General features: G+C 40.5%; 2 protein-coding genes across 3 annotated transcripts; one reads left to right on the top strand and one right to left on the bottom strand.

Annotated features, from left to right (window-relative positions):
- Positions 1 to 24: 24 nt before the first annotated feature.
- Positions 25 to 24,191, bottom strand: sort1b (sortilin 1b). 2 transcript variants are annotated; one of them, XM_042707564.1, is made up of 20 exons: positions 24,044 to 24,191; positions 11,402 to 11,461; positions 9,303 to 9,376; positions 9,077 to 9,179; positions 8,624 to 8,785; positions 8,314 to 8,387; positions 7,243 to 7,292; positions 6,868 to 6,995; positions 6,540 to 6,693; positions 6,280 to 6,435; positions 5,967 to 6,073; positions 5,693 to 5,795; positions 5,047 to 5,215; positions 4,568 to 4,758; positions 4,173 to 4,362; positions 3,830 to 3,946; positions 3,419 to 3,527; positions 3,208 to 3,320; positions 2,709 to 2,838; positions 25 to 2,410 (listed from the first exon to the last, which is right to left on the bottom strand). In XM_042707564.1, the coding sequence occupies exons 3-20, from the start codon at positions 9,335 to 9,337 to the stop codon at positions 2,396 to 2,398; spliced, it is 2,106 nt and encodes a 701-aa protein (XP_042563498.1). In that variant the 5' UTR covers positions 9,338 to 9,376; positions 11,402 to 11,461; positions 24,044 to 24,191; the 3' UTR covers positions 25 to 2,395. The 2 variants fall into 2 exon arrangements, with proteins under 2 accessions (XP_042563498.1, XP_012679722.1); XM_012824268.3 differs by lacking the exon at positions 24,044 to 24,191 and adding an exon at positions 13,986 to 14,636.
- On the top strand, positions 17,356 to 25,230 carry sypl2b (synaptophysin-like 2b). The gene is made up of 6 exons (XM_012824273.2): positions 17,356 to 17,497; positions 17,723 to 17,797; positions 19,071 to 19,186; positions 19,303 to 19,501; positions 21,858 to 22,049; positions 24,332 to 25,230. Exons 1-6 carry the CDS (start codon positions 17,480 to 17,482, stop codon positions 24,467 to 24,469), a joined length of 738 nt encoding a protein of 245 aa, XP_012679727.2. The 5' UTR covers positions 17,356 to 17,479; the 3' UTR covers positions 24,470 to 25,230.
- The last annotated feature ends 108 nt before the right edge of the window (positions 25,231 to 25,338 follow it).

A 25,338-nucleotide genomic window follows, 5' to 3' on the forward strand; every position in this document is an offset into this window, starting at 1 on the left:
GACAGGAAAAATTCAAACAGCACAAACGGGACACATTTAATTTATTTTTTTCTTCAAACCAAAGCAAATTCTTTCCAATATACAGAACAAGAGCAGCTGATACAAAGTTGGAGCAGCTGAATATTTACAGAGCTGTCACATTGAATGCTATGTACATTGATTCAAAACCGCAAGACAACATCCACACCTCGCAATCTAGTTAAATTAGGAGCATCTTGTATGTGTACCCTTTAATCCAACACATCAACAGCAATCATTTCAACCAGACCTATTGTGCAAATAAGGGGAAAATAAAACTGGTTTGTCACTAAGAAACCGTGGAGCTACAACTTGATCAGCTTATGTTCATCTCATGATATCCCTAGGCTGCCATTGGTACAAACTGGGTAAATGCCAAATGCGTAAATATTGCTTTTAAAAAGACAGGCGAGAAGCCATCTTTGATGACATGACCATTGCTTCTTCGGGTTGCAGAGCCAAGCCCAGTTCTCAGGTAACTGTTTAAAATTGCAGTAGTCATACGACTTTGGGGTTGGCCAATATTTACAAGGAAACTCAGGTGGGGCGGACCAAATGAGATACTGGTCTTTGCTTCAAAGGCAAAGCCCTCTACCGTATGTGTGACAGACAAGACAAGTTCCGTCGGAAACTAAATACAAGGGATGGGCACACAGACCTGATACCCATGATCAATTATTTAACATTAGCTTTACACCACTTGTGAAGGCACAAACCATACCTCCATGTTAGGCACTTGTTTGAACACATCCAGACAGTAGTGTACTTTGCAGTGGGCATTCCCTCTTCAAGAACATCTTTATGATCTGCAGTATTAACCTGTGAAGTGGAGGCAGAGCCTTTTGCGCTGGAGGTCTTAACATACATCAATGAGCGCTGACGGGGGAAATAGTCTACTGGAGTATCTGAGTCACATCAATCAATCTAAATGAGCATTTATGCGTTTGATTCCATTGCAACCGATTTAAAAAAAAAAGAGGGACTACCCATGGGAAGATCAATTTTAAATTTGAGGGAAGACTTCTAACATTTAGTCTCTAAATCAATTGGAGGATACAGTGTACTAAACTATATCAAAACATAGCAGGAGCTTCAAAAGATACATCAGAATTCATGGAAATCATTTTTCATGGAAGGAAGGTGAAATTGTATAAATGGGGGGATGGGGGAGGGGTAAAGTCAAGGAAAAAGAAACAAAGTGTGAGAAATGGCTGACTTGACTCCAAACATATATAGCTATTGTGCTGTCTTATCAACCATTATGGTGCAAAATTGCTGTTAATGAGAATGCTTGGTTAGCATTTGAGACAACGATGCCCTCTACAAAAAAAGTCCCACCTCTGCATGAATATAAACACAGCCTATCAATCAAATATAAATGCATCATATTCCTTTATATTGGTTTCCTTTACATGTATTCTCTCTTGTAGAAGATAAGATTGTGTTTTACAAAATGAGGCCCAATCCAGTTAAATGCCTAAATTCCAGCCCAAACCCTTTTAACATGCTCTCCTTAAACGGTACTACATAAACTTGTGCAGCCACACACAGTATCAAATTATTTCCAGCTATGTCTTTTGACAAAACTGACCAAATCCAGCTTGGTAAGCTTGCTTTGCTGATACACTGTATCTAAGCACTTTATTGCTTATTACATTAGGAATATGGCCATCTAAACACTTATTTTAGTAGTTAGGTAAGAAGTTGGAAGTTCCCCAATGTTAATCCAAAATAAATATCAAACCAAAATAAAGAAACCTCTAAAAAAATATTTAAATCAGTCCACAGAGGAGGAATCAATGTTACATTTCCAGCATTTTTCCATATTACTGGTGGATTGCAAGAAAGTAAAAATGTAAGGACCCCTATAGAAATCTACTTTTGAGGTGGTTAAGAAGGTAAAAAGAAAGACTGCATTTGACATGTTAGCATAACTGCACCAATGAACAATTTTTTTTCTGTGTAAAGAATCCTTAAAAGTACCTAACAATTTGCCAAACCAAATTACTTTGCATTCCAAATTTCCTTTCCTTACGACGGCCTTCCAAAAGGTAAATAAAGATAGCTGAAAAAACCCCAGCACCAGGTAAGACTTTGCGAGCTGAACGCTAACCACTGAAAGAGGCTCCTGTTGCTCAGCCTAGAGTAACTACACCTGCCACTATACGTTTCACATGAATACCGTCTTGTTGAGCGCCGTGCAAATGGAGGCATCCTTCCCATCAGCACAAAAGCAGGAAGTGGGGGAAGAGAGTGGGTGAAGGCTAGATCTGCAGGAAATGACAGTGTGCTTGAGGAGGAGAAAGGAGCCTTGCGCTGTGATAAGATGAGACACCAAGCGTCTCTCTGATTCCTGCTGCAAACAGAGATCTCCTTCTCATTCCAAAAGGTCCTGAATACATAAGAGCACAACAGTCAATTATCAATATATAGTCATTAGAAAAGGCAACCAAATACACGGATATGGGGGGCAAAGACTATGGTTTGTGCAAATCATTAAGACACTAAGTTCTGGACCTGTTAAATGTATGTATGGTTAACGTAAGTTTAATTCCGTTGATCAAAACAGTGATGTACCTCGTAAATCATTCTATTTAAATGTTGTTTACAGCACAGTTTATCGTCATTTTATTACCGCTGTAAAGCGAGTGAGGGTTAACGAGGTGGTGTGATCGTATTAAGAGTCCTACCTCATCCGAGTCATCATGGAACTCAATCTTGGCAGGCGCCGCTACATTGGTGTCCAGTGGTTCATCCACACCCTCAATGCCATTGACCTCTGCATTGTGCTGCAGGACAGAGTACCTGTGTACCAGGAACCTGCGGAGGACAAAGTAGGTCCTGTCAACGTGGAGCAGGGTAATCCCACAACATGTACTGACCCAAGACAGCATCTCCTAATGGGACCCTACATAAACATTATGAAACAGCTAATTGTTTTTTTTATTTGTGTAATTACATCAAGTCAGATATACTATGTCAGGTCTTCTCCGTTTCATTGTGAAAATAGTAAGAATGCATTACTCAAGATGTCCAAAAGCTGTATTTCATGTGTAAATTGAACTTGTATTCATCTTGAAGCATCTCAGCTTTAAAGTCTTTGTTGAATGTCAAAGTTGCCTGCATGTTTCATGTTTCATGTTTCATCTCGTGAGGTAATGACTCTGTGACCAGGCACGACAGGCTCACCTTCCTCCGCAGACATACTTCTTCACAAAGAGAACTCCGGCAGCAATGCTGATCACCAGAATGACAATAACAGTGGCAATGATGGGAGCGGAGCTGGAAGGTTGGCTGTCCTTCTGTTAAGGGAGAAAGTTAGGGCGAAAGACACATAAATCTTTTGATTTTGATAAATGAAATGTTTACGATTAACCTTGATAACCCGGCATGGACTCACCAGCAGCTCTGGGTCTATGAGGTTACTGACACACTTCCTGCTCAGGTCAATCTCCTTACGTACAGGCTGTACTCCCCCCTCGCACTTATCACCTGGGATTTTCCGGTAGCTGGAGACAAAAAGTATGAGATACACAGATGTCATCGTCACTGCAATCAGTCCTACGCTCCTACTCTTACGCCAACAGCGGTATTCATGAAACCAAAAGTAATTTCTACTTTTAGTTGCGATTTAAAAAAAATGCAAGTACCCTTTCTTAAGGGCCTGCAATGTTACTACACACAACAAGACTCACAAAGCAGAGATTCTTATCTGCAAGTCTCCTCCCTATCATTTCCTGTAGATGAAGTAGATGGAGATCTGGTGACTGTGGGTTTGTCGACATCAAGTGAACTGAGGGGAAAGTCTTACCCATTGGTCTGCAGCTGTTCCTTCTTGCCGTAGAGGCAGAACTCCAGCACATGGCCCTTGAGGTCGGGTTGCTCCAGGCACTCCGAGCTATTTTCTGCACGGTAGTAGCCAAAGTCACTGTGAAAGAGCAACGGCACTTTAAGGATGGATGGCACAGGTACGATAGATAAACAATACCGTCCATGCACTTGATCAAATGATAATCACGTCACCAAATGTAGTGGCAAGGGGGAGTTCAATCATCAAACTGAAATGATCCGTTAATGACAATTTTAGTCAAGGATGAGGGCGGGGGTGACATTTGAGGTCAGCATGGAGGGGTGGAGTTGGGAAAGGGGCCTACCAAAGGAAGTCGTCCAGAGTGCAGGAACAGGGTGTATGCTGTTTGTTGACTGTGTAGTCCCTGCCATTCCAGCACACGGAGTCTTTTCGCAGCCTCAGGAACTTCTCCTTGTACCCCAGCATGCATCCATCCTTGGGATCACTGATGTCATCAGAGTGAGCCAGCCACTGCACATAGTCATCATCCTGACCTGATAGACGAGACATGAGTTTGACTTTTTTTTTTTTGTAAAGCAACCACCATTAATAATGCAAATAAAACTAGCAAATAATTGCATTTTTATTGCAAATAAGCATTGGGACAACTAAATATTTGAACATGTATTTATCTAGACGTGTGTGCACAGTTGACAGAGACATTTTTCATTAGCTTGACTTCAAGCAGTGCTGACTTACAGTCCCGTGTGAGAAGCTCCCGGAAGTCAATGGTGATGGACACCCAGTACTGGCTGAGGAAGGAGTCCCTGTAACCCCAGATACTGACGTTCATGGAGCGTGCTCCCGGCTCCGATGCCAACCCGGTGAAGAAAATCGGGTCATTGGTGAAGTTGTACACATGCCAGCACTGACCTTCGTCAGTCGAGAACCTGCAGAAAAAGAAACACACATACTTAAGTTAAGAAGTCACACATACACATACATACACACTCACATTAATGAGTAGTGAACTCAGAATAATGACATATGAATGAACACATTGACATTGATATGGCTTTTATGAATACACTTTTATGAGTTAATATTTAGTGTCCTTCAAAGCCTTTGACATTTTCTAGTCTTCAAATGAATTAGAACAGTCTACAGTCCACTTTTCAGTGTTAGAAAGCTGATTGTTGAATTGTCCTTCTCAGTGGTCACAACGGACTGGTGCTCACTTGATGGCGGAGATGGCCTCGTTGCTCTGCTCCACAGCCACCAGCAGGCCCCCAGAGTCCAGGATGGCATAGTGGTGAGGGCCACTAAGTGCCTTCTGCCACGAGTATCCGCCGTCATCCGACACATACACATCTGGCGTCATCACCGAGATGGCGTCGCCCACACTGCCTGTAAACAAGTCACAGGGGGGCACCAGTGGTGAGAACAAATAAACCGTCTTGGATGAACAAACACACACACACTGGCACAGTGCAATAAAGATAAGCACAAATTCCTGGTCTGTTTGTTCAGTAAAAGGTAAACACTTGATAAGCTGAGGGCTTGGTAATACATCACCCATGCAAACGAAACAGGTTGCCAAACGAGTTGTGGTGGCCCGAGTGGCCGAATACTGTTCCAGGAACAGTGAGTGTAGTACTGAGTTCAATTCAATGGATGTCAGTTTATATGTATTTATATGTAATGTATTGAGTATATGTATTGTGCATCTTCCATGTGGGCCTTGAGCCTGTAATAAAGTTTAATATAAATACATATAGACACCAGGCATGTGTGTGTGATATGCCACCCTTGAATATCAACTTGCCACCCTTCTGCCACCCCATGTAAAATGTTCTAGAATCGCCACTGAATGGATGTCAGTACCATGGGCCAGAATGAGTCCCACTGCGTTGGGCTCACTGAGGGGCAGCATGGGCACGTTCACCTTCATGGAGGTGCTGTATGACGCATGGATGTGTAGACTGCACTGCAGGAGGAGATACAAAAGGTCAAAGGTCAAAACACATGTGCGAAAGACAGATAGGCTATGGGCTATCACACACAAATGATGTGCTGGTCATGACATATTATTAAGCCCAACCTGGACCCTTCACAGAGTAGCATCATTTACAGAGTGGGACCTTTGTGCTGTCCTTACCTTCTCCTTGTCTGCAGCAGTGGAGTCACACTGGCTGTTTAGAGGTTTCTGAATGGGAACCCACTCTCCTCCCTGGTCAAAGGACATGACACTTTGCACTGAGCCATCTACAGGACACAGGAGAACACAGTGATTGAATGCATCTGACAATATAAGCATGTAGATTAGAGTACAGGTTTAAGTGATAGCATGAAACTTTAAACTAGCAAAACATACTGAAGGGCAGTCATCATTGAGTGCGAAACACATAATCGGCTAAGAGAGGTTCCTTCAACAGATTGTCTGTCCTCCATCTTGAGATAAGGACTCCTACCCTCAGCCAGAATACTGGTGATGAAGACTCCGCGGAGGGAGGTGACGTTGGTGAAGTCGGTCTCGCCCCCTGTGGTGGTGTACAGGTGGCGCTCTAGTGACTCGGAGTACACCGTGCCACGATTGTCCGACACATAGATAGTGCCGTAGCCTGTGTCTGAGGAAGAAGAAAAAAAGAGAGCAATTTGTTTCTGAAATTGTTTCCAATGCGGCAAGAAACTTAAAGAATATTCTGGAAAAAGAGGGAAGAAGCAGACTTACCACCCGGGTCATCCACATGCATGAACACCATGTCGTTGTTTGCTGCCAGTATAGAGTAGAACTGCTCATGGCCCACAGCAGGAAGCTGGGCTATATTCCACACGTCTCCCTGGTCTACTGACACGTGAATCATTCGCATGTTGCCTTGTTGGACCTACAGTAACCATTAAACATATCCTTTCACACATACACATACTGCACATACACAAACAGCCAGGGCATAGTAATCACATTGTGTGACAAATGGAATTCATGTTATGTAAATATGAATGGCACGCATGGTTACTAAGAAACAAAGCCTGCACTAACACAACTATGAGGAACTTACAGTTCTAGTCATGACAGAGGCAAAGAGGAAGCGTCCACCAATTCCAAAGGAGTAGATCTTCTCACCAATTGTCTTACTGGTTTTACCATAATCGGACGTCTTTCTCAGCACAAGCATTCCTCGGTCAACTGAGGAGGAAGAGAAATCGAGTGTGTGAGAGAGGAGGGGCGAGGGTGTGATATTTACATATGCCTAACAAAGCTAAACAACTTTGCAAAACAACTTTGAGAGAAACCTGCCACAAGAACTATCGCCTGTATTTAAATAGTGTACTCTTTCAAAGACTGATATATGACCAACGACCACCTGCAGTATTTATAGCAGCATGAAAGAATGAATGTGTATGTGAGTTCACACTGTATTCATCTCACTCACAGCAAGATCCATTGAGATTGGTGGTGAAGAACAGGGTATTGTCCATCCCCCTAGAAGAAGGAACATGACGAAAGACAGTTAAAAATATCTTACATATAAATATACATATGGCCTCTATATGATACTGGGCTCAGCTAATAGTAAGAACGTGGGGAGACTATCAAATATGAGAAATTATATCAATGCGCTTCTGATAGTGTCTGCATTCTTCAGTTACAGTAATTTGATCATTGTAAGCAAAAACCCCCATGTCAGTACGGAAACACATAATTAGGCACATTAATTAGACGAAAGTGGGTAATTTTTGGCTGAGTGACAACTTGTGGTTCTATAATTTCAGCAAGGAGAATTTTGTGTTTCATTTCCCTCTTGCAAAAAGGCCTCTTGCAAAAAGGCCTCTTGCAAGCGACACCAAATGTCTTGCCATTTCCTTCCCTCTAAGCTCAGAAGAACGTTCTGGCATCTGTGTGTTGAACGCGGTCAGTCACGTGATGTGTTGTGTTGTGTTTATCACTTGGGTGTTGGTGCAACTTTGCTCTGCTGAAACTCAAAACCCTCTGCAAACAGGTCGTGTTGGGTTCCAGAACTCCCACCCTAGTTAAGGTGTCGTCTGACCTATATTCCCCTCACCTTGTGTTGACTCTCGTTTGATCCCCATCAAGGTGAGCTCCCATAGACTAAGGGTTCAAAGTCTGATACACAGAGCATTTGAAAGCCCTCTGAGGAAGTGAGGTTCAGTGTGTGTCTGTAAATTCGCCTGACAAAACGCTGCAGTCATATCGAGCTGCACCGGATGAAGTGGCTCGAAACATAAATAGCAGAGATGTGGGGCAGGGCTCTGCCGGGAGTTTTTATTTGACAGTCAAGAACAAACACAACTCACACATTTTGTCAGGGCTCGTTCTACTGAGCACGGAGTGAAATTTTAGAGGAGGATTTTGGTCAGTGCCGCGGGAAATCTATCCACTAAAGACTGCAGATGCAGAGTGATTTTGGCTTTACATCTCATGCTTTTATTGCAACTGAAAAGCAGAAGTGGTGGCCAACCACAGCAGGTTTGATCCCTCTTACCATTTCACTAAACAGACAGTTGAATGGATCATCCTCCAGTCTGAACCGAAGTTCTCTGACAACCACAGGTCATGCTGAAAAACACAGTGATGTTAGTAGGCCACCTGCGTGACAGATCACACTGTTCAAATAACCCTCACTCAGTCACAGGAACTGCAAATTAGAATTCAGATTCATGTATCGGCAGCCTATGACTGTTAATCTCCCAAACAATCGCTAAAGATAACTGACAGGGTAAGGTGATATCACAAGGAAACAAACCCTGTAAGAGGAGATACAACTATTTAGACAGGTGTGGGTAAACCCCTACCTTATTGCTTATGACAACTAGAACTTTGGGCTCATGCGGGTTGTACATGATCTGCACCATGGGATGGAAGGGTAGGTCCACATGGTTGAAACTGTTGCCAGAGTTTGTTGAAAGGAAAATCCTTGACCCTGAATTTCCCGTCACATCCCCAGTGAGAATCACCTGAGCAAACACAGTATTCAAAAAACTTTGGCTCAGCTTTTCACAGACAACCACATCTGACAGTCACATCAAGACCTGGTTTGCATAGGTTTTGAATAAACAAATAAAGTATTTAGAATGTGCATTAGTAATGTATCCAGGAACTGGGGTCACAGTTGTAACAGCGACATCATGCATTAATATTGTCCATATTTGAAAAAAAAATGTAATGATACAAAATCATTGATTTCAAACTATTTTAATTTATATTTAAAATGTATTCATATTTGAGATGTTTAAAGCCACCCTTACCTTGCCACAATTTTCAGGACCAATAGCAATGCCAAACTCTGTTTTAATGAAGGTGTTGTTGATGAGTTCTGTTACATCCTGGAAGGATTTCCCATAGTTCTCACTAGTACAAGGGCAGAAAGCAGAACCAAATACCATAAAACAAAAATGGACTGTAACAAACAAGTGAAAAGTATAATTATTGAGACACAAACATCATGAAAAAACACTCTCACACTCTCTTTACCTTCTGTAGAGTTTGGACTGACCAAACCTTAGCATGAATAATGGAACCTGAAATGTTGTGAGAGCCAGAACTACCTGTGCGGAGAGAACAAACAGCACCATTCAGACAAGGATTACAGAACTTTCCAGAAACAATGATGTCAGCTCAGTAGAAGGTTTATTAATTTTCTCCCGGTAGTGCAATGCCTGCGGGTGAAGTCACGTCTGCCCCTAGAGATGAGCTCCGTGGCAGCGGCACCGCCTAAAGCCAGTTTGCTAACTTCCTACAACAAGTACAAAAAATAAGACCATGTGTAAGGTCTGACACAATAGTATCAGAGCATCTTTAGGATAATGGGAAGCATCAAGAGAACAGAATGCTAATCAAATTAGCAGGAGGCTATTTAAATCCACACGGGGAACCATCATAGTTCTCTTAATTTCTGAAAGTGGAACACACTATTTCCTGTCTCTGCACAATGAAAACTCAGTTCCTGAGAACACAGACCTTTTTTTCTCTCGAGGTAAAGGCTCACTTGCCTTCCTCTTCTATACTCAGTACGGGGGAGAGCCCATGTCCTAAGAATCAACACAGTGGTATATAAACTATGCAAAATATGGCTAGTCTATCTTCGTGAAGGTCAAGTTGACCAAAACATTGTTTCTGGACTAATCTCGGTGTGTTTCTCTTGGTAACATATTTTAAACCCAGCATCTGAACCCAACTCTGAGTGGTGAACATTGCTTGCTTTTTCGCTATGTAGTCTATTAGGAGAGGGAAGGAAAGACAGCAATGCATACAGGCCGAGTAGTGGAAGGGGCTGCTTGGCTCGTAATGTTACTTAAAGCACCATTTTCAGTGTTCTGCACTTTCAGAGTCTGTAAGGTTCAATGAAGCCACTTGTTTTCCAAAACAGCTCTCCGAGACTTTAGAAGGCTGGCTGCCTCAGCCTGTCTGTTAACAACTCTCTGCCATGTCCTCCTCGGCGAAGTCAACAGAACACACCGCACACATTTACGCCCATGGCAAAAAATCAACCAGGCAGGGCATTCACCTCTGCAAGCTGAAAGACACTGCTTGACCCAAACAAACCAAATGAACCACTAATGTCATCCACTTAGCATACAAAGGTACTGCCTCTTGACAGAGCGCACTAGCTGTAAGTGGAGCCTTGAGAGTCATTGCTAGGCCAATGTTGTTATGCTTGGTACTCCCACAGAACAGCACAGGGGAATATGGGATATGTAGTCAGACATTTTAAAGGACCTATGACACTTCTGTTTACGTTGAAGGACACTTGCATAAAAAAAAAAAACTAAAGCTTTATCTGTATAGTGTATCACCAAATGGCAAACTTTTAGGATCATACGTGTAATACAGGTGACACGTGACCTTTACTTTCCAACTGACAGCCTTAAAAGAGTGGTGGATAAATTGAAGGCTGTATTTTAACATGGGGTGTTCACAACACAATGCAGCCTTTGAAAGAGATCGACCAAACAACATCATCTGAGCAATCTTGTGATTTCCCAATCAAATCAAGCCAATCATGCCTTATGATGTCACTATATGGGGTACTATTTGGTTAAAAGTAAAAAAAAAAAACATGGCGTTACATTTCACATGGTAAACCATTAACTGACCTACAAGACACTGAGTTGGCAAACCTGTTCTATCCTGGGGCCAGCATAGTTGCAGGAATGCAAGTAGAGGCTATATTGCACTTTACACTGTAGTTCCACTGCAAAACCTGAATCTGGAATTTTAAATCTTGACTCTTATCCAAATAGTCTAATTAGTGAAAACCAGCATATGCTTCATTCTAAAAATTCCTTTGGTTTTATGTGTTGCCAAGAGAGAATATATGGGGGGAACTGAGAATAAATGTGTAGGATCATTTGAGTGTGTCAACTGTGTGCCTGGAAGAAAAGGCTCCGATTACAGTCACATGTTTAGGGGAAAATAAAGTCTGTTCACCCAGAGCAATGATCTAATGCATTCTTAAAGAAAGGCAGTACAGGCTCCGTGTAAAATTCGGAGCTGAGCAAGCACAGTGAACCACTATAGAAGGTGCAGAGCTGAAATAAAGAGACTGAATTGAGAATTGTGAGCAAACTTACTCCAGTTCCATCGCCAACCCATGCGAGGGACACAGATCCACTCAGATCGTTGAAGGAATACTACAAAAAAATGAAAACAAAAGTGTTAATCTGGACATGAAGCCTTGGTCAGTTATGTTTGAGAAATGATGATACTTTTAAAATTGCAGTAACCTAAGCACTGTGGTTTTAAATACGATGACAAATTGCACTTATAGACCCATTTACTTCAGTAGTATGGGAGAAAAAAGATATTCATCAGAGCATTGTATTATTGGTATAGTATTTTGACCACCTGCATTTTTTACGTTAGCACAAAAATGCTTTTTTCTAAGGAAGAAAACAACTTTATATGTTGCCTTCGGATCAGTATTTTGGGAAATTTCAGAGGGTCAGCTTCTGTAACTCTCTTTTAGATAGATATAAAAACGATCTGCTTCTGAAGAACTCAAACAAGACCATGAGTTCATAGAATATTGAATAGAATAGTTTATCTTTCTTGTCATCGCACGAGTACGACAACATTAAGTTTGCAGCTTCCGTGCTCTGTGCCACAAAGAATAATGGCAATTATAATATTAATAAATTATAATAGCAATTAAGTAACGAACAGTGTAAACAGTGTCCGACACTAGCAAATACTGCAATAGCTCAGCTGCCAAACCAAAACAGTATGGAAGTGTAGATATAGTCTTCATAATAAACGCAATGTGGATAAATATGTGAATCCCCGTACACTGCAGTTATTAATTTCAACAGATATGAAACTCAGTGCCCAGACAGTAATAAAGCATAGAGGAGAATGATGTCATAACATGCATGCTATAAATACTACATTTATAAGATTTTGTAAGACATTTTGGATAAAAGCATCTGCCAAATTACTGAACTAGAAGCATAAACTATAATGTGCAACACTTCTTGTTTTGTGCTGTACTGTCTTTTGCCAAAAGGTCATAATATGCATAACTAGTTATTTTACTTCCTCATTCCTCAAATCCTTTTTTTAGTACGAGTTTAATGTTTCTCTTTCATGCATCATCTAAGGCATTACTGTACGATTTGAGACAGACCTTTGGTATGAAGGGCACCACTGAAATCAGTATTCAAACATCTTTTTGAGCGAATCCCTGGCTGAATAATGGCCGTAGGCTATAGTCTTTGTTGGTTTAAACTGAAAAGAGAATTTGAAGGGAACGTTCACCTTGACCTAATTAAACTACCTCTTCACCCCCATGCCTAAGTTTCCAACATAGTTTACGAATGAAATCCAAGTAGAGACTCATGTCCTGTCCATGACCATCAGCATCGAGTTGTTGAATTAGCCTTTTTATATCCCTTTTCCCTTTAGTCAACAGAACAATCGTACTTCATCTTTGTCTATAATGGATGAATAAACCACAAGGCTAAAATGTACTTCAAAAATCTAAATCAAAAATCAAGAGCAGTCTTCAGGGAGTCTTCTGCATGCATACATACAACATGGAGAAGTAAATGTTATCTTTAAAGACCAATATTGGTAAAATTTCATAAACATGTTTCATTTCATCAATATGACAACAGAAAAATATATATATATTGATGGTATTAAAACTCTACACTCATGTGTTACTTCAAAAAGAACGGTTTAAAGACAAGTCTCTATCTATGTCTACGTATTGTCCTCAAGTGAACATATTGGTGGAAAAGTAGGCTATTTGTATTTTACGCACCATATATAGCTTGTTCAAGGCTAACATAATGTGTTTACTTGAAGGGTGTTTTATTGACTCAGTGTTTTACTACTCTTAACGTGACTTGACCAAAATACTTTCAATTTCTCTCAGCACTCACTGCGTCAGTTACCCTGAATAAAATACTTAAATCCTCTAATCTCCTAAAGCAGGTCTGTTCTAATTTGTCCACCACCATACACACATTGCATAAGGAATGACTGGCTGAATATGGTCAGACCACTTAAAACACATAAGGGGAAAGATCAGGGAAAGTCATTACTCTTTAATAAAGAATACGGATCTGACCCATAAGCTCACTGCACATTTGCATAATGAGTTTTACCTTGCAAATCAGAAATATTTAAAGAATTCAGTAAAGGCAATAGTGTGCAGGTAGGCAAGAGGACAGCCAGACTTAGCTGCTGGCTGAAAGCTCTAGATCAATTCTCCACCCCGTGACAAGAGGCCTGTTCTGTATGTTGTTACACAAGTTTATCCAGTGCAGTGAGTTTTAACCATCTGAGTCGCCTTTGGTTAAGCCATGGACTGCATGTGGGGCTGTGCTACCCCTAAAGACCCCTTCAATCCGTTGTCAACAACAATTACATATCACTGCTTATACACATATAAAACCCGACTCAACGCTTTTGCCATCTTTAATAGTGAACTGTGTGTTTATTATTAGGCATTATAATCTGTGTCTATTTTAAGGAGAAAGGAAAGAAAACTGTGAGCTAATTCTTCCTTCAAACTCTTATTTTCCAATGAACTTCGTACCTTTGAAAAAAAAGGAGTGAGAAAAGTAAGCAAGCAAGGCCTATAAGACAACAATAGATAAACAACTGGGCGCTGTGTGTGCGAATTTCACAGGTGCATGAGCAGTGACTTACGCTATGAGTGTTGTCGGCTAACTTGCTCTGATAACCCTGAAGAGCATTACAGGTGTCTCCTCCTTGATCGGTGCTCCTCTTGTTAACTTTGTGTCCAAGTGATCTTCTTGCAATGTGGTGCTGTCCCAGTTGGGAACTCTTCGCAAAAAACGATAGTGAACGAGATGACTGTCTAGATCCCTCTCGAAAATCTACACAAAACACCACGGGTAACAAAAAAACTAAGAGGCAGCACCGCAGCCTCCCCATTGTTGGAATTCTGTTTAAATCCAAACAGGATGATGAATCAAATGTCCATGAAATGCTAATAAATTGTAGGTCGCTCCAGCGCGGCCGAAGATGTCATCAACAAAAACACAGTTTTACTGACAGCGGGCTATCTGATCTGTTCATCGTAGAGACGGGTAGAGATCCTACGTTTCGAGGCGGCGCGCTGATGCCCAACTCGAATTCTTGAGATATTATTAAATTAAATGAATTTCCGATTGTGCGAAAAGATATTTAGCAAGTCATGCTCCCCGAATAAACCGATGAAAATACGTAAAGTAATATTATGGTTGTATTGTGTGTTGAAATGGCCCTTTAATACGAGTCCCTATATTAAAACACAAGACTGCACCTTGGAGGCAAGACGAAACGATTGGCTGTGCTCATGTGACACGAGATGCTCTTTTTCTGATTGGTCTGTATCTGGGTTTGGGTGCACAGGTTAAATCAGCTCTCAAGTTTGGTTGTCCGGGACCAAATCTTGTTTCGTGAGAAGCGTTTACATAATTAAATCATACGCAAACCTCAAGCTTTTGCGCCGTTGCACAAGTGTATCACTTGACAAATGTAAAATAACTTCAGAACAAAGAATAATAGTCTCTTATAATTAATAGAATAATTGGCATGTGAGTAAAACAATTAAACACCAAACGGTCTAATTCATGTTAATATACGCCACAAAAAAATAAATTGCACCAAAATATGTGATATCCTAGGCTACGTGTTCGTCCATTACATGAAGGCAGTTCAGCTTCTGTGGCTGTATAGTCTCTGACGTGGATGCATTCTAACATCTGGCCTCAGTGTCGTGGTATACGCTTCCACGGATTATCAAATGTTCAGCTTTACTAAACCCAAACAGAGAGTGCACTCTCCCTAATCCTGATTCAGCATGTATCCTAGGCTGGCGTCTGACTAATCATGTCTTATTTTAAAATTATGGCACCCATGATAGGACAGTTCTTCTGAATGAGTGCAATTATACATGGTAGACATTAATTAACCTATGACCTTCACGGAATTCATTTTATACCCAGAGTGATACTTATGTAGTTGACAATCTTTTGTAGCCTTATAGCCAGAGTGATATTTCCTCAGTATCTATTTTAGACAGTAGGCCCACACAGTCGTTGGTCCATACCTCAGTGTGCTCACTGGGTGAGTCGTGAAGACAAGGTCTGTTTATTCTGTCAGGTCTGTCATTCAGTAGCATGTGCCGACGTGAGCCCCTTTTTTTAATCATTTCTGGATTGCGATGATTTAGGAGTGGTATTTATTAACCATTGGAGGAATCACATTTATCAATTAGGAGTCTCATTTATCTATTAGAGTCTGACTTTGCTGCTTATTAGATTGCCTACATGCATGTGAGTTGATGTAGGGTCCTGCAGTAAGGATTACCCCATGACTGTTCATCATGTGGTGTGAAAAAAAAGAGAGTGGGATTCTGTGTCACCCATACTGCCTCATTCACAGCCCCACCCCCATGCTTCTGAAACGTCTGGCCTGGTGCAGCCATTCGACTCAGGATTTCTATGACTAACTGAAGCACATTATTCTTTGCAATGGCCTTGACGAGAATGTTGGAGGGAGACTGTTAAGCACTTTCACACCAGCAGCATAATGGAACCCTCAGACTCGCCCTATCAGATGTGCCACCCTCAGATTAATCTGGAGCTTTTGTTAGGGATTTGCCTCTCACTGGCACATTCATCTTGGACAATGACAGTTGAAAATGAGATTATTATTTTTTTAAAAGAGAGAGAGGAATAGACAGTGAATTATGATACGCAAATGACATGGCACACTGAACTGGTTACTCTGTGGTGTAACATATAAATAGCATATCCGTAATAGTTTGTTTTCTGTTTGGAGAAGAACTGGTCACACTGGCTGTGATCTGTCAGGCAGCATTCCACTGCAAATACAGTACAATGCAGACGAAACCCCTCCCCCACGGCAGCCCAGTCGACTTGCAAAAGGAGAAAAACAAAGGCACTCTTATTCCTTAGAAATGAACCAGCGATAAGAGGAGGCCTCTCTCCAAACACCTTACTGTTCTTAGTCTGTCCACTGGGTGGTATGCTAATATTCTCCCTTGCTCACACTGACCACTGAAAAGCCCTGCTTCATGGATGCACTCTTTGTGTGGATGTGGAATGGAGGCCTAGAATTTTCACGACACTAATTTTACATCTAAAGCTACCAGAACATACTGGCTGTGTATTTAAGACCAATGTATTGCATTTGTTGTGTTATAGGCCTATTTTTTCCAGAAAGATGAAATGTTAAGAAGTGACATAAAGAGTGAATCAAATTAGTCAGAGATTTAGAATTGGAAAGAAATGACGTTATGTTATGACTGTGAACCACAAGAGAAAAAATATGCTTCTTCCTCCACAGTATGATGCAATGCTGATTATTGTAATTCCATGACATGTAAAACAATGGCTTGCACGCAGTTATAGTGCAAAGGGAGAATATTTCGGTTGGTTTTACGCGATGATTTCATTGTCATAAAGAGTAAATAGGGACATCTTGTGGTCATTATTGGGTGGTACTTATTAAATGCGAAAGTTTAGCAACAACTCAAAGTTTTATAAGAAATACGAAAAGCAAACATGAACGGGAACAAACGACATAAGAAAAGACACTGTTTTTAATTCAGCTGACCTCTGCCTGTCTGAGACGTTTAAGACCAGCAATAACATAAAGAAAAGAACACGTTGGTTGAAATAAATAGCCCTCTTCGTATTTTTCAATGTTGCTTTAAAGAATCCAGTCACCATGCTATATAGACTATTCAGATCTGTGAACTCTTGTCGTCGTTTAAACTACAGTACCTGAAGCAACTCTTGAATATGGGACTATCAGTAATGTTCAAAGGATTATTTACTTCGAAGGATTCTTTGGGACCCTTCTTACTATGCTAGAATGAAAAAGTAATAAAAACCAAGCAAAAAAAACTTGCTGAGCAAAAAACTCTAGCTCCAAATTTCAACAGTAAATGAGAGCCGTTTTAATTAAATGGAATGGTGATTTAAAGTGAAATAACGAACTGTTGCTTTAAGGTTCGGCCTAAAGAATCACGTGTGAGACAAGTTTCTAAGAAAAAAGTTTGACAAGTCTGTGGACTGTTGAGGACCACCCACCCCCCCCAAAAAATAAGTGTAGTAAAACCAGAAGTCGGTTTACTACCGTTGTTGAACTACAACTGCAACAGTAAAATGGAGGGAATTACACAGGTAAGGGGGGAATAAACTTAAGAAATAAGCGATATGGTCAGAGTGAGCCTCTATGGTTAAACGCTGGCCGTAGATTATTGCTGATGTGTATGCTACGCGGCGCTAGCGTTACATTCTCACAGCTAGTAAAAAGATTGCAGTCGTTCACTCGGGCCAGGAGTGTCACAACTTGTATTGCTGTTGAACTAACTAACTTTTCGTCTCCGTTAATGTGACTATCCGCAGAAGATCATGACAGCCTTCAGTCTTGATCTTGGTCCTTTGAAGGAACCCTTGGGGTTTATTCGAGTTCTTGAGACGGTGAGTTTGAGTTATGAGTTTGTTGATTAACCAACATACGTTATATTAAGTACATTGCTTTAAAACCTGCCACAACCTTGAAATGACATCTTCACTTTGCTTAAGTTCATAGAATAGTTATATCCCAAAGCAGTTCGCTTTTGCATCGACTTCGGTGAAATTTCCGCATGTAATTCACTTGACGTCTGTAGTGGTGTGAGTTAGCAAGCTACCCACTTAAATTATGTTAGCTAGCTATCCTACCTAGAGAAACTGCCTTAAAGAATGGACTGTTTTGCTCGAACCTCAGTAAGATAGTGCCCTTAAAGTTTAACTTTTCCTCTTTTCTTGGTTGGTACTTTGTACATGGACTATGTAGGCCTTGTTTGGGCTATCGATTTTGCTTAGGCCTAACTTACTTAATGTTGTCAATGTAAACAGCCTTGTCCTCTTTGGACACTACTTCTCAATCTGTACTGTATCTTTACCTATTACCTTTTTGCAAACTATATATTTTCAAGAGATATGGAGATTACTGGAGTGTAAGGGGCATGGCTTATATATGCTGCCCTTTTTGTTTCATTTTTAGTTATGTTTATAGTAGGCCTATATGAGTTAAAAAATGTATCTGAGTATCTGGCAGAATATGTCCTTCACAAATGAGCATGAACTGCAACAAATAGGTAATTGCTCAGACTTTCACTTAACATTCTTGTGGAAAACCGTGAACACAGTTAACTTCTTGGAAGGGGTGAAATGCTTGACAGAAGCACGCTTTCTGTTGTAAGCCAGGGAGAAATGAATTGTCCCATGACTTTTCTCTAGATCATTATCAGTGCTGCTGCATCAAGTTTTTTAAATGTTTACTTGTCTGAAAAATAGTGACCCTATATTTCAGTTTGATCACAGTTGTCCTGCATCAGCAAAAAAAAACTAAAAAAAACACCACTTCCTGTCAGGAAGAACACTGTTAAAGTGAGAAAACAAACTCTGAAATGAACATTGCTTCTGTTGCTTTTGAAAATGTGAAAGGTTGTTGCACAAAGGCCTACATTCAGGTCCCCACAGACACTCTGCTGACATAAACTGTCATAAATTCGAATAATGTCAAATGGCTTTCATTTCTTCTAAACTCAGACGTATGCACACATCAGTAAGGAACGCCTCTCTCGTACCTTTTGCCTTCACACTAAACAGTGTTACACTGATCATTTTAATACTCTGTGTAATAGCTGTGTTTGCTAATGGGTGTCTTTTGTTTAGTTTAATATTTACTTTCTGGGTGTGTCTGCAGATTTTTTCCATATTTGCCTTTGCAACGACTGGCGGCTACTCTGGATCCACCAACTTTAATGTGCTGTGCGGTGCTGATACCAAAGAGGTTACCGCTACATTTACCTACCCCTTCAGGTGAATTACAGTTTAACTGTGTAAATGTGTTTTCATACGCTGTTCATTTGAAACCATAGCCTATCTCATCAGAGGATCACGTGACTGATATTCATCCAACCTTTTTATTCTCCCAGGCTGATGAGCCGAGCATACCAAGTCCCAACCTGCAATGGCACCGCCACCATTGATCATTACCTGACAGGAAACTACTCTTCCTCTGCTGAGTTCTATGTCTGCATCGGAGTGTTTGCCTTCCTCTACAGTGTAGCCTCCCTGGTCATCTACCTCGGCTATCAGCCGCTGTACAGAGAGACAAGCCGAGGCCCAATTGTGGTTAGTATGTTTAAACACATGTTTGTCAGCCCATCGAGTAAGGAAGCCCGTAGTAAGCAAACACGGGTATTTCTGTTAACTGACCACAGATTGACAGTTTTTTTTTTTTTTTGAAAGCTTTATGGAGACTTTTTTGGGGGATTGTATAGACTGTGTAGGAGTTGGCCTTCCAGTGGGTGATCTGATGTCTCCGAAGATATTGTGCAGCTGCACCAGAACACGGGTCGGACATCAACAAATACTTTGCATAGTTTCTACAGTAGTCATCGTTCGTTACCCTCTTAGTTTAACATGTCTATGAAATCTGATTAACCGGACATCTTCTGTGCAAAATATTTCCGTATGGTAGTGAGGGCCTAGCTCAGGCTCAACCTAATTCAGAAAAAAAAGTTCCACTGAAGTCGCTGTCCTGTTGTTGACACTAAGCATTTCATTTATGTGCCGTGATGAAAATGTAAGGAATGTTTTTGGACAAACCATGTTAGTTTACAGCAGCTGCTGTCCCACACAGAGGCAAAGGTGGGTCTAAGGTCACCTCACAGCACTGTGTAAATGAAGCTCTCGAAGGGCGTGTCCTGCCTACAACAGCTGCAGGCTTTGGCCCTTTGGGCTGGAGGCCAGCATCAAGGCGTATTAGGCCTTTTCCCAGATGACCAGCCACTTGATCACCACCACTAACTAATGTACCACTGCCAACAGACATGCTAGTCTGTCTGAAGGAGTGACAGATTGCACCATATAATCTTACACCCATAGGTGTAGTTGATTAGAATGTTTGCGTATGATGTCAGGGGCAGAGCCTTGGTGGACCGTTGGACCATAAACACGCCCCTGTGGAAGGGCACGCATGTAATGGTTGTTACAACTATATAACCTGCTATATAGGTTTTAGGTCAGCTTCATCATAAAAATCACGTGAGTCTCTACATTGCAACATGCGCATGTTACTAACAGTTGTCAGTTGTCACATGACAGTGTCATCTTCAGTGAAGTCTATAGTGTAAGCAGCTGTCAAATATTTGTTTTGCCCCGCTAGTTTCACAGGTGAGCTTTTGTAATATGGTTGGTGATGGGCAATATAGGCCATGATGGTGGGTCAGGTTTAGGTCTAATTGTTTAACCAAAATCATTGTGCCATTTAGGATGGCTTGCAACTAATCATGCTATGAGAAAAAAAATTTTTTTTGATTTATGACTACATTGCGTGAACTCTGAGAGTGTAAGTAATCCACCACTCACATGCTACTCATATCCTATTTCCTGGCACCATCATGGATCAAAACTCTCACCCAATATTTGCACATCACTTACAGACTCTTCTTGGATATATATATATATATATATATATATATATATATATTTTTTTTTGAATATGTAGAACCTCGCCGTGGTTTTCACTGGTTCATTTATATTTATTTGGCTGCAAATAAAAATAAAGATACATTGCATCTTATGAAGTTTTCCAAGCTTGAAGGTGCAAGCCCTTATTCACGGTGTTCATTTCAGTCTGGAGACATGCCTGTGGTGACTCTACTAGGTGTTATATTGAATGCGATTGGATCAGCTTGTAGCTCATATCACAAATACTGAGTACATAGCAGAGAGAACTCGCAGAGAAATGAAATGAAACCGGCTGAACTCAGTGACAAAATGAGCCATTGGTCTCACTTGAGAGAGGCCTATTTGAATTTCTGCTCAGTTTAACTATTCATACAATGGATCTGAATGCAAGGTTATTTACAGCTTCCTTGACAGCAGTCATATTGTCCTGATTAGATCTCAAATAAGTGTGCTTTCTGTTTGTCATTACCCAAACCTCCCCATATATCTCACTGATTAGTAATATTTATATTTTTGTATGCTTTTTATTATTGGTACAGCATTGTGTTGCTTTGCCTACTAGTTAAAGTGACGCGAAAACAGTCATGAGGAGAAGTTAGTCACACCTATGCCATAGTGTGCACAGAGTTGTCTAATGTAACGCCTCCCTGAACAGAGAACCTGCCAGTGACTGTACTGCAGTCTCTCTGAAGTCTGACCGTGTCTGTAAGTGAAATTCATCATTCAACATTTCCTCTTTTTCATAAGAATGTCATCATAGGATGTTCTCCAGAACAAAGCCATAGATCTTCTAGAAATATTTATAAGCCCGAGAAATCAATGGTAGCATTTTCAAAGATGGCACAGACGCTAGCAAAAGGCCTCATAGCTGATTATACAACTGAGTATTACGCCACAGCCTGCGCCACATCCTGCCTCAGGTGATGTTTGTGAAACTCCAGATGGTTAGTTATCAATGTTGTGTTCCTGTGTATCAAAATTGTCAAATTCATCCTTCCTGTTTTTTTGTCGATAGGACCTGCTGGTGACTGGGGCATTTGCTTTCATGTGGTTGGTTTCCTCTTCTGCTTGGGGTAAAGGCCTCACTGATGTCAAGACAGCCACCAGTCCCGCTACTCTTGTTACCATCATCAAACAATGCAAAAATGCGGCAACAACGTGTACACCAGGAGCCTTCCCCCATATGGGTCGCCTCAACGCCTCAGTGGTAGGTGCACACACCGTCACAATTCTCAGCCGTGACAAAATTGAAGATTTGTATTTATGTTTCATAATATGTCTGTGTTTCCCTGTTAACCAAATGGATCGTTCTGATATGAAAGCACTGTTCATTCTACATCATCAAAGCTATTTAGAATGGACATTCCTGTACATTGTTCATGTACATTCCAGATTAGGTATTAATTGAACATGGGGACACAGATGATGTGTACTGATACATATTGATCGTTTTATAACCATAAAATAAGTAATAAGATTCGTCCATGAACTTATTGGTATCTAAAGTACCAAGCAGCATTGAGGTCGCTAGTGGAGTAGGGAGTTTATTACCGTATTTTCCCGACTATTAACCGCACCATAAACCGCATTATAGTATTTTATGTGATTTTACTAAATAAGCCTGTGTATTGACCACGCCCGTATATTAACCACAGCTTATTCAACGTAACACGCGTGAAACTAAATGCCTTGTAGTTGTGGTGCGAACTGCGAACTGCGAACTTGCCATTTAAATGGTTGTTTGAAGTAGCCTATGAACCCACTTTAAACCCAATACTAACTTTTATCGGTGAGCTCATTTTGAGAAATTAAATCTTGCTTGTGGCTGTACAGCAAACAGGTTCTTGGGTGCTATGGTTGTCTAGTTGCTGTGCTAGATAGCTAGTTCGCTAAGGAAACTTTAAAATTACCTTTAAATAACCTTTAAAATTCCATGACAGTTGAAATGACAGTTAGTTACAATGTTACAGTCCCTTCAGTTTAACTCATGAAATTATTACAGGGAAAGGTAGAAACCCTCAGGGTGTCTGCGCAGCTTCATATTAACACAAGTTCATATTCACACATATTCTAACACGTGCTTGCAGCTGCCAACTGTTAAGATGGTTCCCTAAGCTAGAGAGAGCTATCAAAGGTTATTCAAAAAGATGCAATACATAGAAACCCACTGGGTGCTTGTGCGGTTTCATATTAACAAGAGTTCATATTCACTTCATATTAAAATGAGTTTATATTATACACGTTAGCAGCTACCAACTGTTAAGATGGTTCCTTAAAGTAAAATGATGTAACAATTTTACCTTGAAATAACAGCTTCAAAATAATTTTGTTGGTACACTGTAATGTGGAGAATGGCGTCTGTGCCACTGCCACAGCACACCTGGTGCGCCTGGTATTGCACTATGTAACTTTAAGAAACAGGCCTCAAGACCTCTCGCGAAAACTACATAATGCTTTATGGCATCACCTCACGCAACAACAACTAGACCCATCCGCTAGCTATAAGAGGAAGCTAGTGCAGTATTCTCTGTATGGACGTCATGGCAGAGGTGACGAAGAAACCGAGGAATACATTGTCAGGAAGCGAGAGTCAGTCTCTGACTGGCTTTTACTTATATGGCGAAAGCTAAAAGTTACATGAGGATGCAAGTCGGATGCTGAGCTGGCCTTCTTTCTGTTGGACTAGTCAGTAATAACTTCCTAGCCGTCTTGCTATGTCTTGTGTTAGTTTTTCATCATAAACATCCCTGCCAATGATATTTATGAAAGAATGCGACGTAGGCTGTAACCTTTTTGGTGTGTCATCCTTGTCTCACAGGGATTCATAGTTTTTCCGTAGTCATCGACCTATCCTGTATCAGGCTAGCATCCAAATAAATGTATCTTGCGTCAAAAAGTTTGATCATTCTTCATCAATCTCACCCCAATAAGCCTTGGAAGTTTGCAACCTTGAAAACCTAACTCCGCTAGCTTGTAGTAAATGTAGTTACTAAGCATGTCGCCAGCAACATTTGATTAGATTACACTCCACATTCAAACAGTGAGAAAACAATGTATATGGGCCGAAAATGCGTGCAGCGTTTCAGCTAAATAAAAAATGTCCTTTTTTTGTTATTCTTTGGTTATGTTAACGTTTATATCCAATATCACAGTAAATATAACTATGCAGAGTCATATTTGTGTAAAGTCATATTACTTTACCTTGTCAGTCTACATGCTTCTTTAGCTTCTGCCGTTATCTTTGCCGGTTCCATATCCTTCAGCTTGTCAACAAATACACATTTACACTGTCCGTGTCCACATGTTGCTAACTTCCAGGAAAGAAAAAAATGCATTCCCATATATAAGCCGCACCCAAGTGTTGCCTTTATGACAATGCCAGAACTTCCTGCAATTGTGTTAATGACTAGGAAAATGCTTCTTTGAAGTCATATGTTTCTCTAGAAACCCTCTTGTGGGTGACTGAGCTTTTACAACTGTCCATTTCAGACCTTTGGATTTCTTAACCTCATCTTGTGGGCTGGAAACTGTTGGTTCATCTACAAAGAAACGCCCTTCCACAAGCCTCCACAAGCTCCCCCTGCTGCTAATCCAGAGGAAGGAGATCAACCTTTCCCTGGACAGTAAAAAGTATGTGTGGTCGCTCCAGATTTTCGTGTTACACTATGGAGATCAGGTGAATTGAAATAGCATATATTGGCGAAACCGATCTGTTTTATGAATGAATGTTAGATTTGAGAAGATTCTGTTCTTGTTTTGAGACGGGTTTCATGAAAGTACTTTAAAGTTAAATTTAATGGCAGATGCAAGCATAGTTGTTGTTTTGATGTGAGTACTTGAGAACAAGTCACTCCAAACACCTTGGTTTTTTTTTCTCCACATGCTATTTTGTGTGTCACTTGTAAATTGGTATATTAAAATGCTGAATTGTCTTGGATGTCAATAATTGTCATCTCTCAGTCTGGTAAAAGGGTTTTTATTTTAAATGGGAACTCTGTTATTATCTCAGTTTGTCAACACACTACATTATATACTGTGTTTGTAGACTAGCAACAAATTTGATCGTGGGTTATGTTACCCTAACACTTAACTAGCGATGGCCTTGTTTTTTTTACTGTTTATGCTATCGGCACTCATTCACGAAGACTGGTGGTGGGGTGTTTAATTAGCAGGTTTTTTTATCTGTTTTGGTATTTGTTATTAATATTTTGCCATAAATTAACATGCATTTCTAATAAAAGCAAAAAATGAAACCATTGCTTTTCTGCTTGTCAGCACTTTACAGAACTGCAATATTGCAATGTGTTGCCTGTATTGTTATCAAATTGCATTGTACAATGTGCATGGTTGACATGATTGTTGTTACGTAATAAACAATGTTAACATTGTTTGTGTACACATTACAGTTCCTACCATGATAATTTGTTTTTATTGAATTATTGAATTCTTTTTTTGAAAGTAATTTGTGTTGATTGTTTTACCAAAAAGATGTGATA

This window comes from Clupea harengus, chromosome 4 (genome assembly GCF_900700415.2).
Source record: "Clupea harengus chromosome 4, Ch_v2.0.2, whole genome shotgun sequence".
NCBI lineage: Eukaryota > Metazoa > Chordata > Actinopteri > Clupeiformes > Clupeidae > Clupea > Clupea harengus.

Bases quoted from the DNA above. Each gene is read 5' to 3' on its own strand.
- sort1b (XM_012824268.3), bottom strand. From the start codon at position 14,234: ATGGGGAGGCTGCGGTGCTGCCTCTTAGTTTTTTTGTTACCCGTGGTG. The intron at 4,363-4,567 runs GTAAGTCAGCAC...CTCGTCTATCAG, and splicing joins GGAGCTTCTCACACGGGACT to GTCAGGATGATGACTATGTG. The intron at 2,839-3,207 runs GTGAGCCTGTCG...TGTCCTCCGCAG, and splicing joins AAGTATGTCTGCGGAGGAAG to GTTCCTGGTACACAGGTACT.
- sypl2b (XM_012824273.2), top strand. The intron at 19,187-19,302 runs GTGAATTACAGT...TTATTCTCCCAG, and splicing joins ACATTTACCTACCCCTTCAG to GCTGATGAGCCGAGCATACC. The intron at 19,502-21,857 runs GTTAGTATGTTT...TTTTGTCGATAG, and splicing joins CAAGCCGAGGCCCAATTGTG to GACCTGCTGGTGACTGGGGC.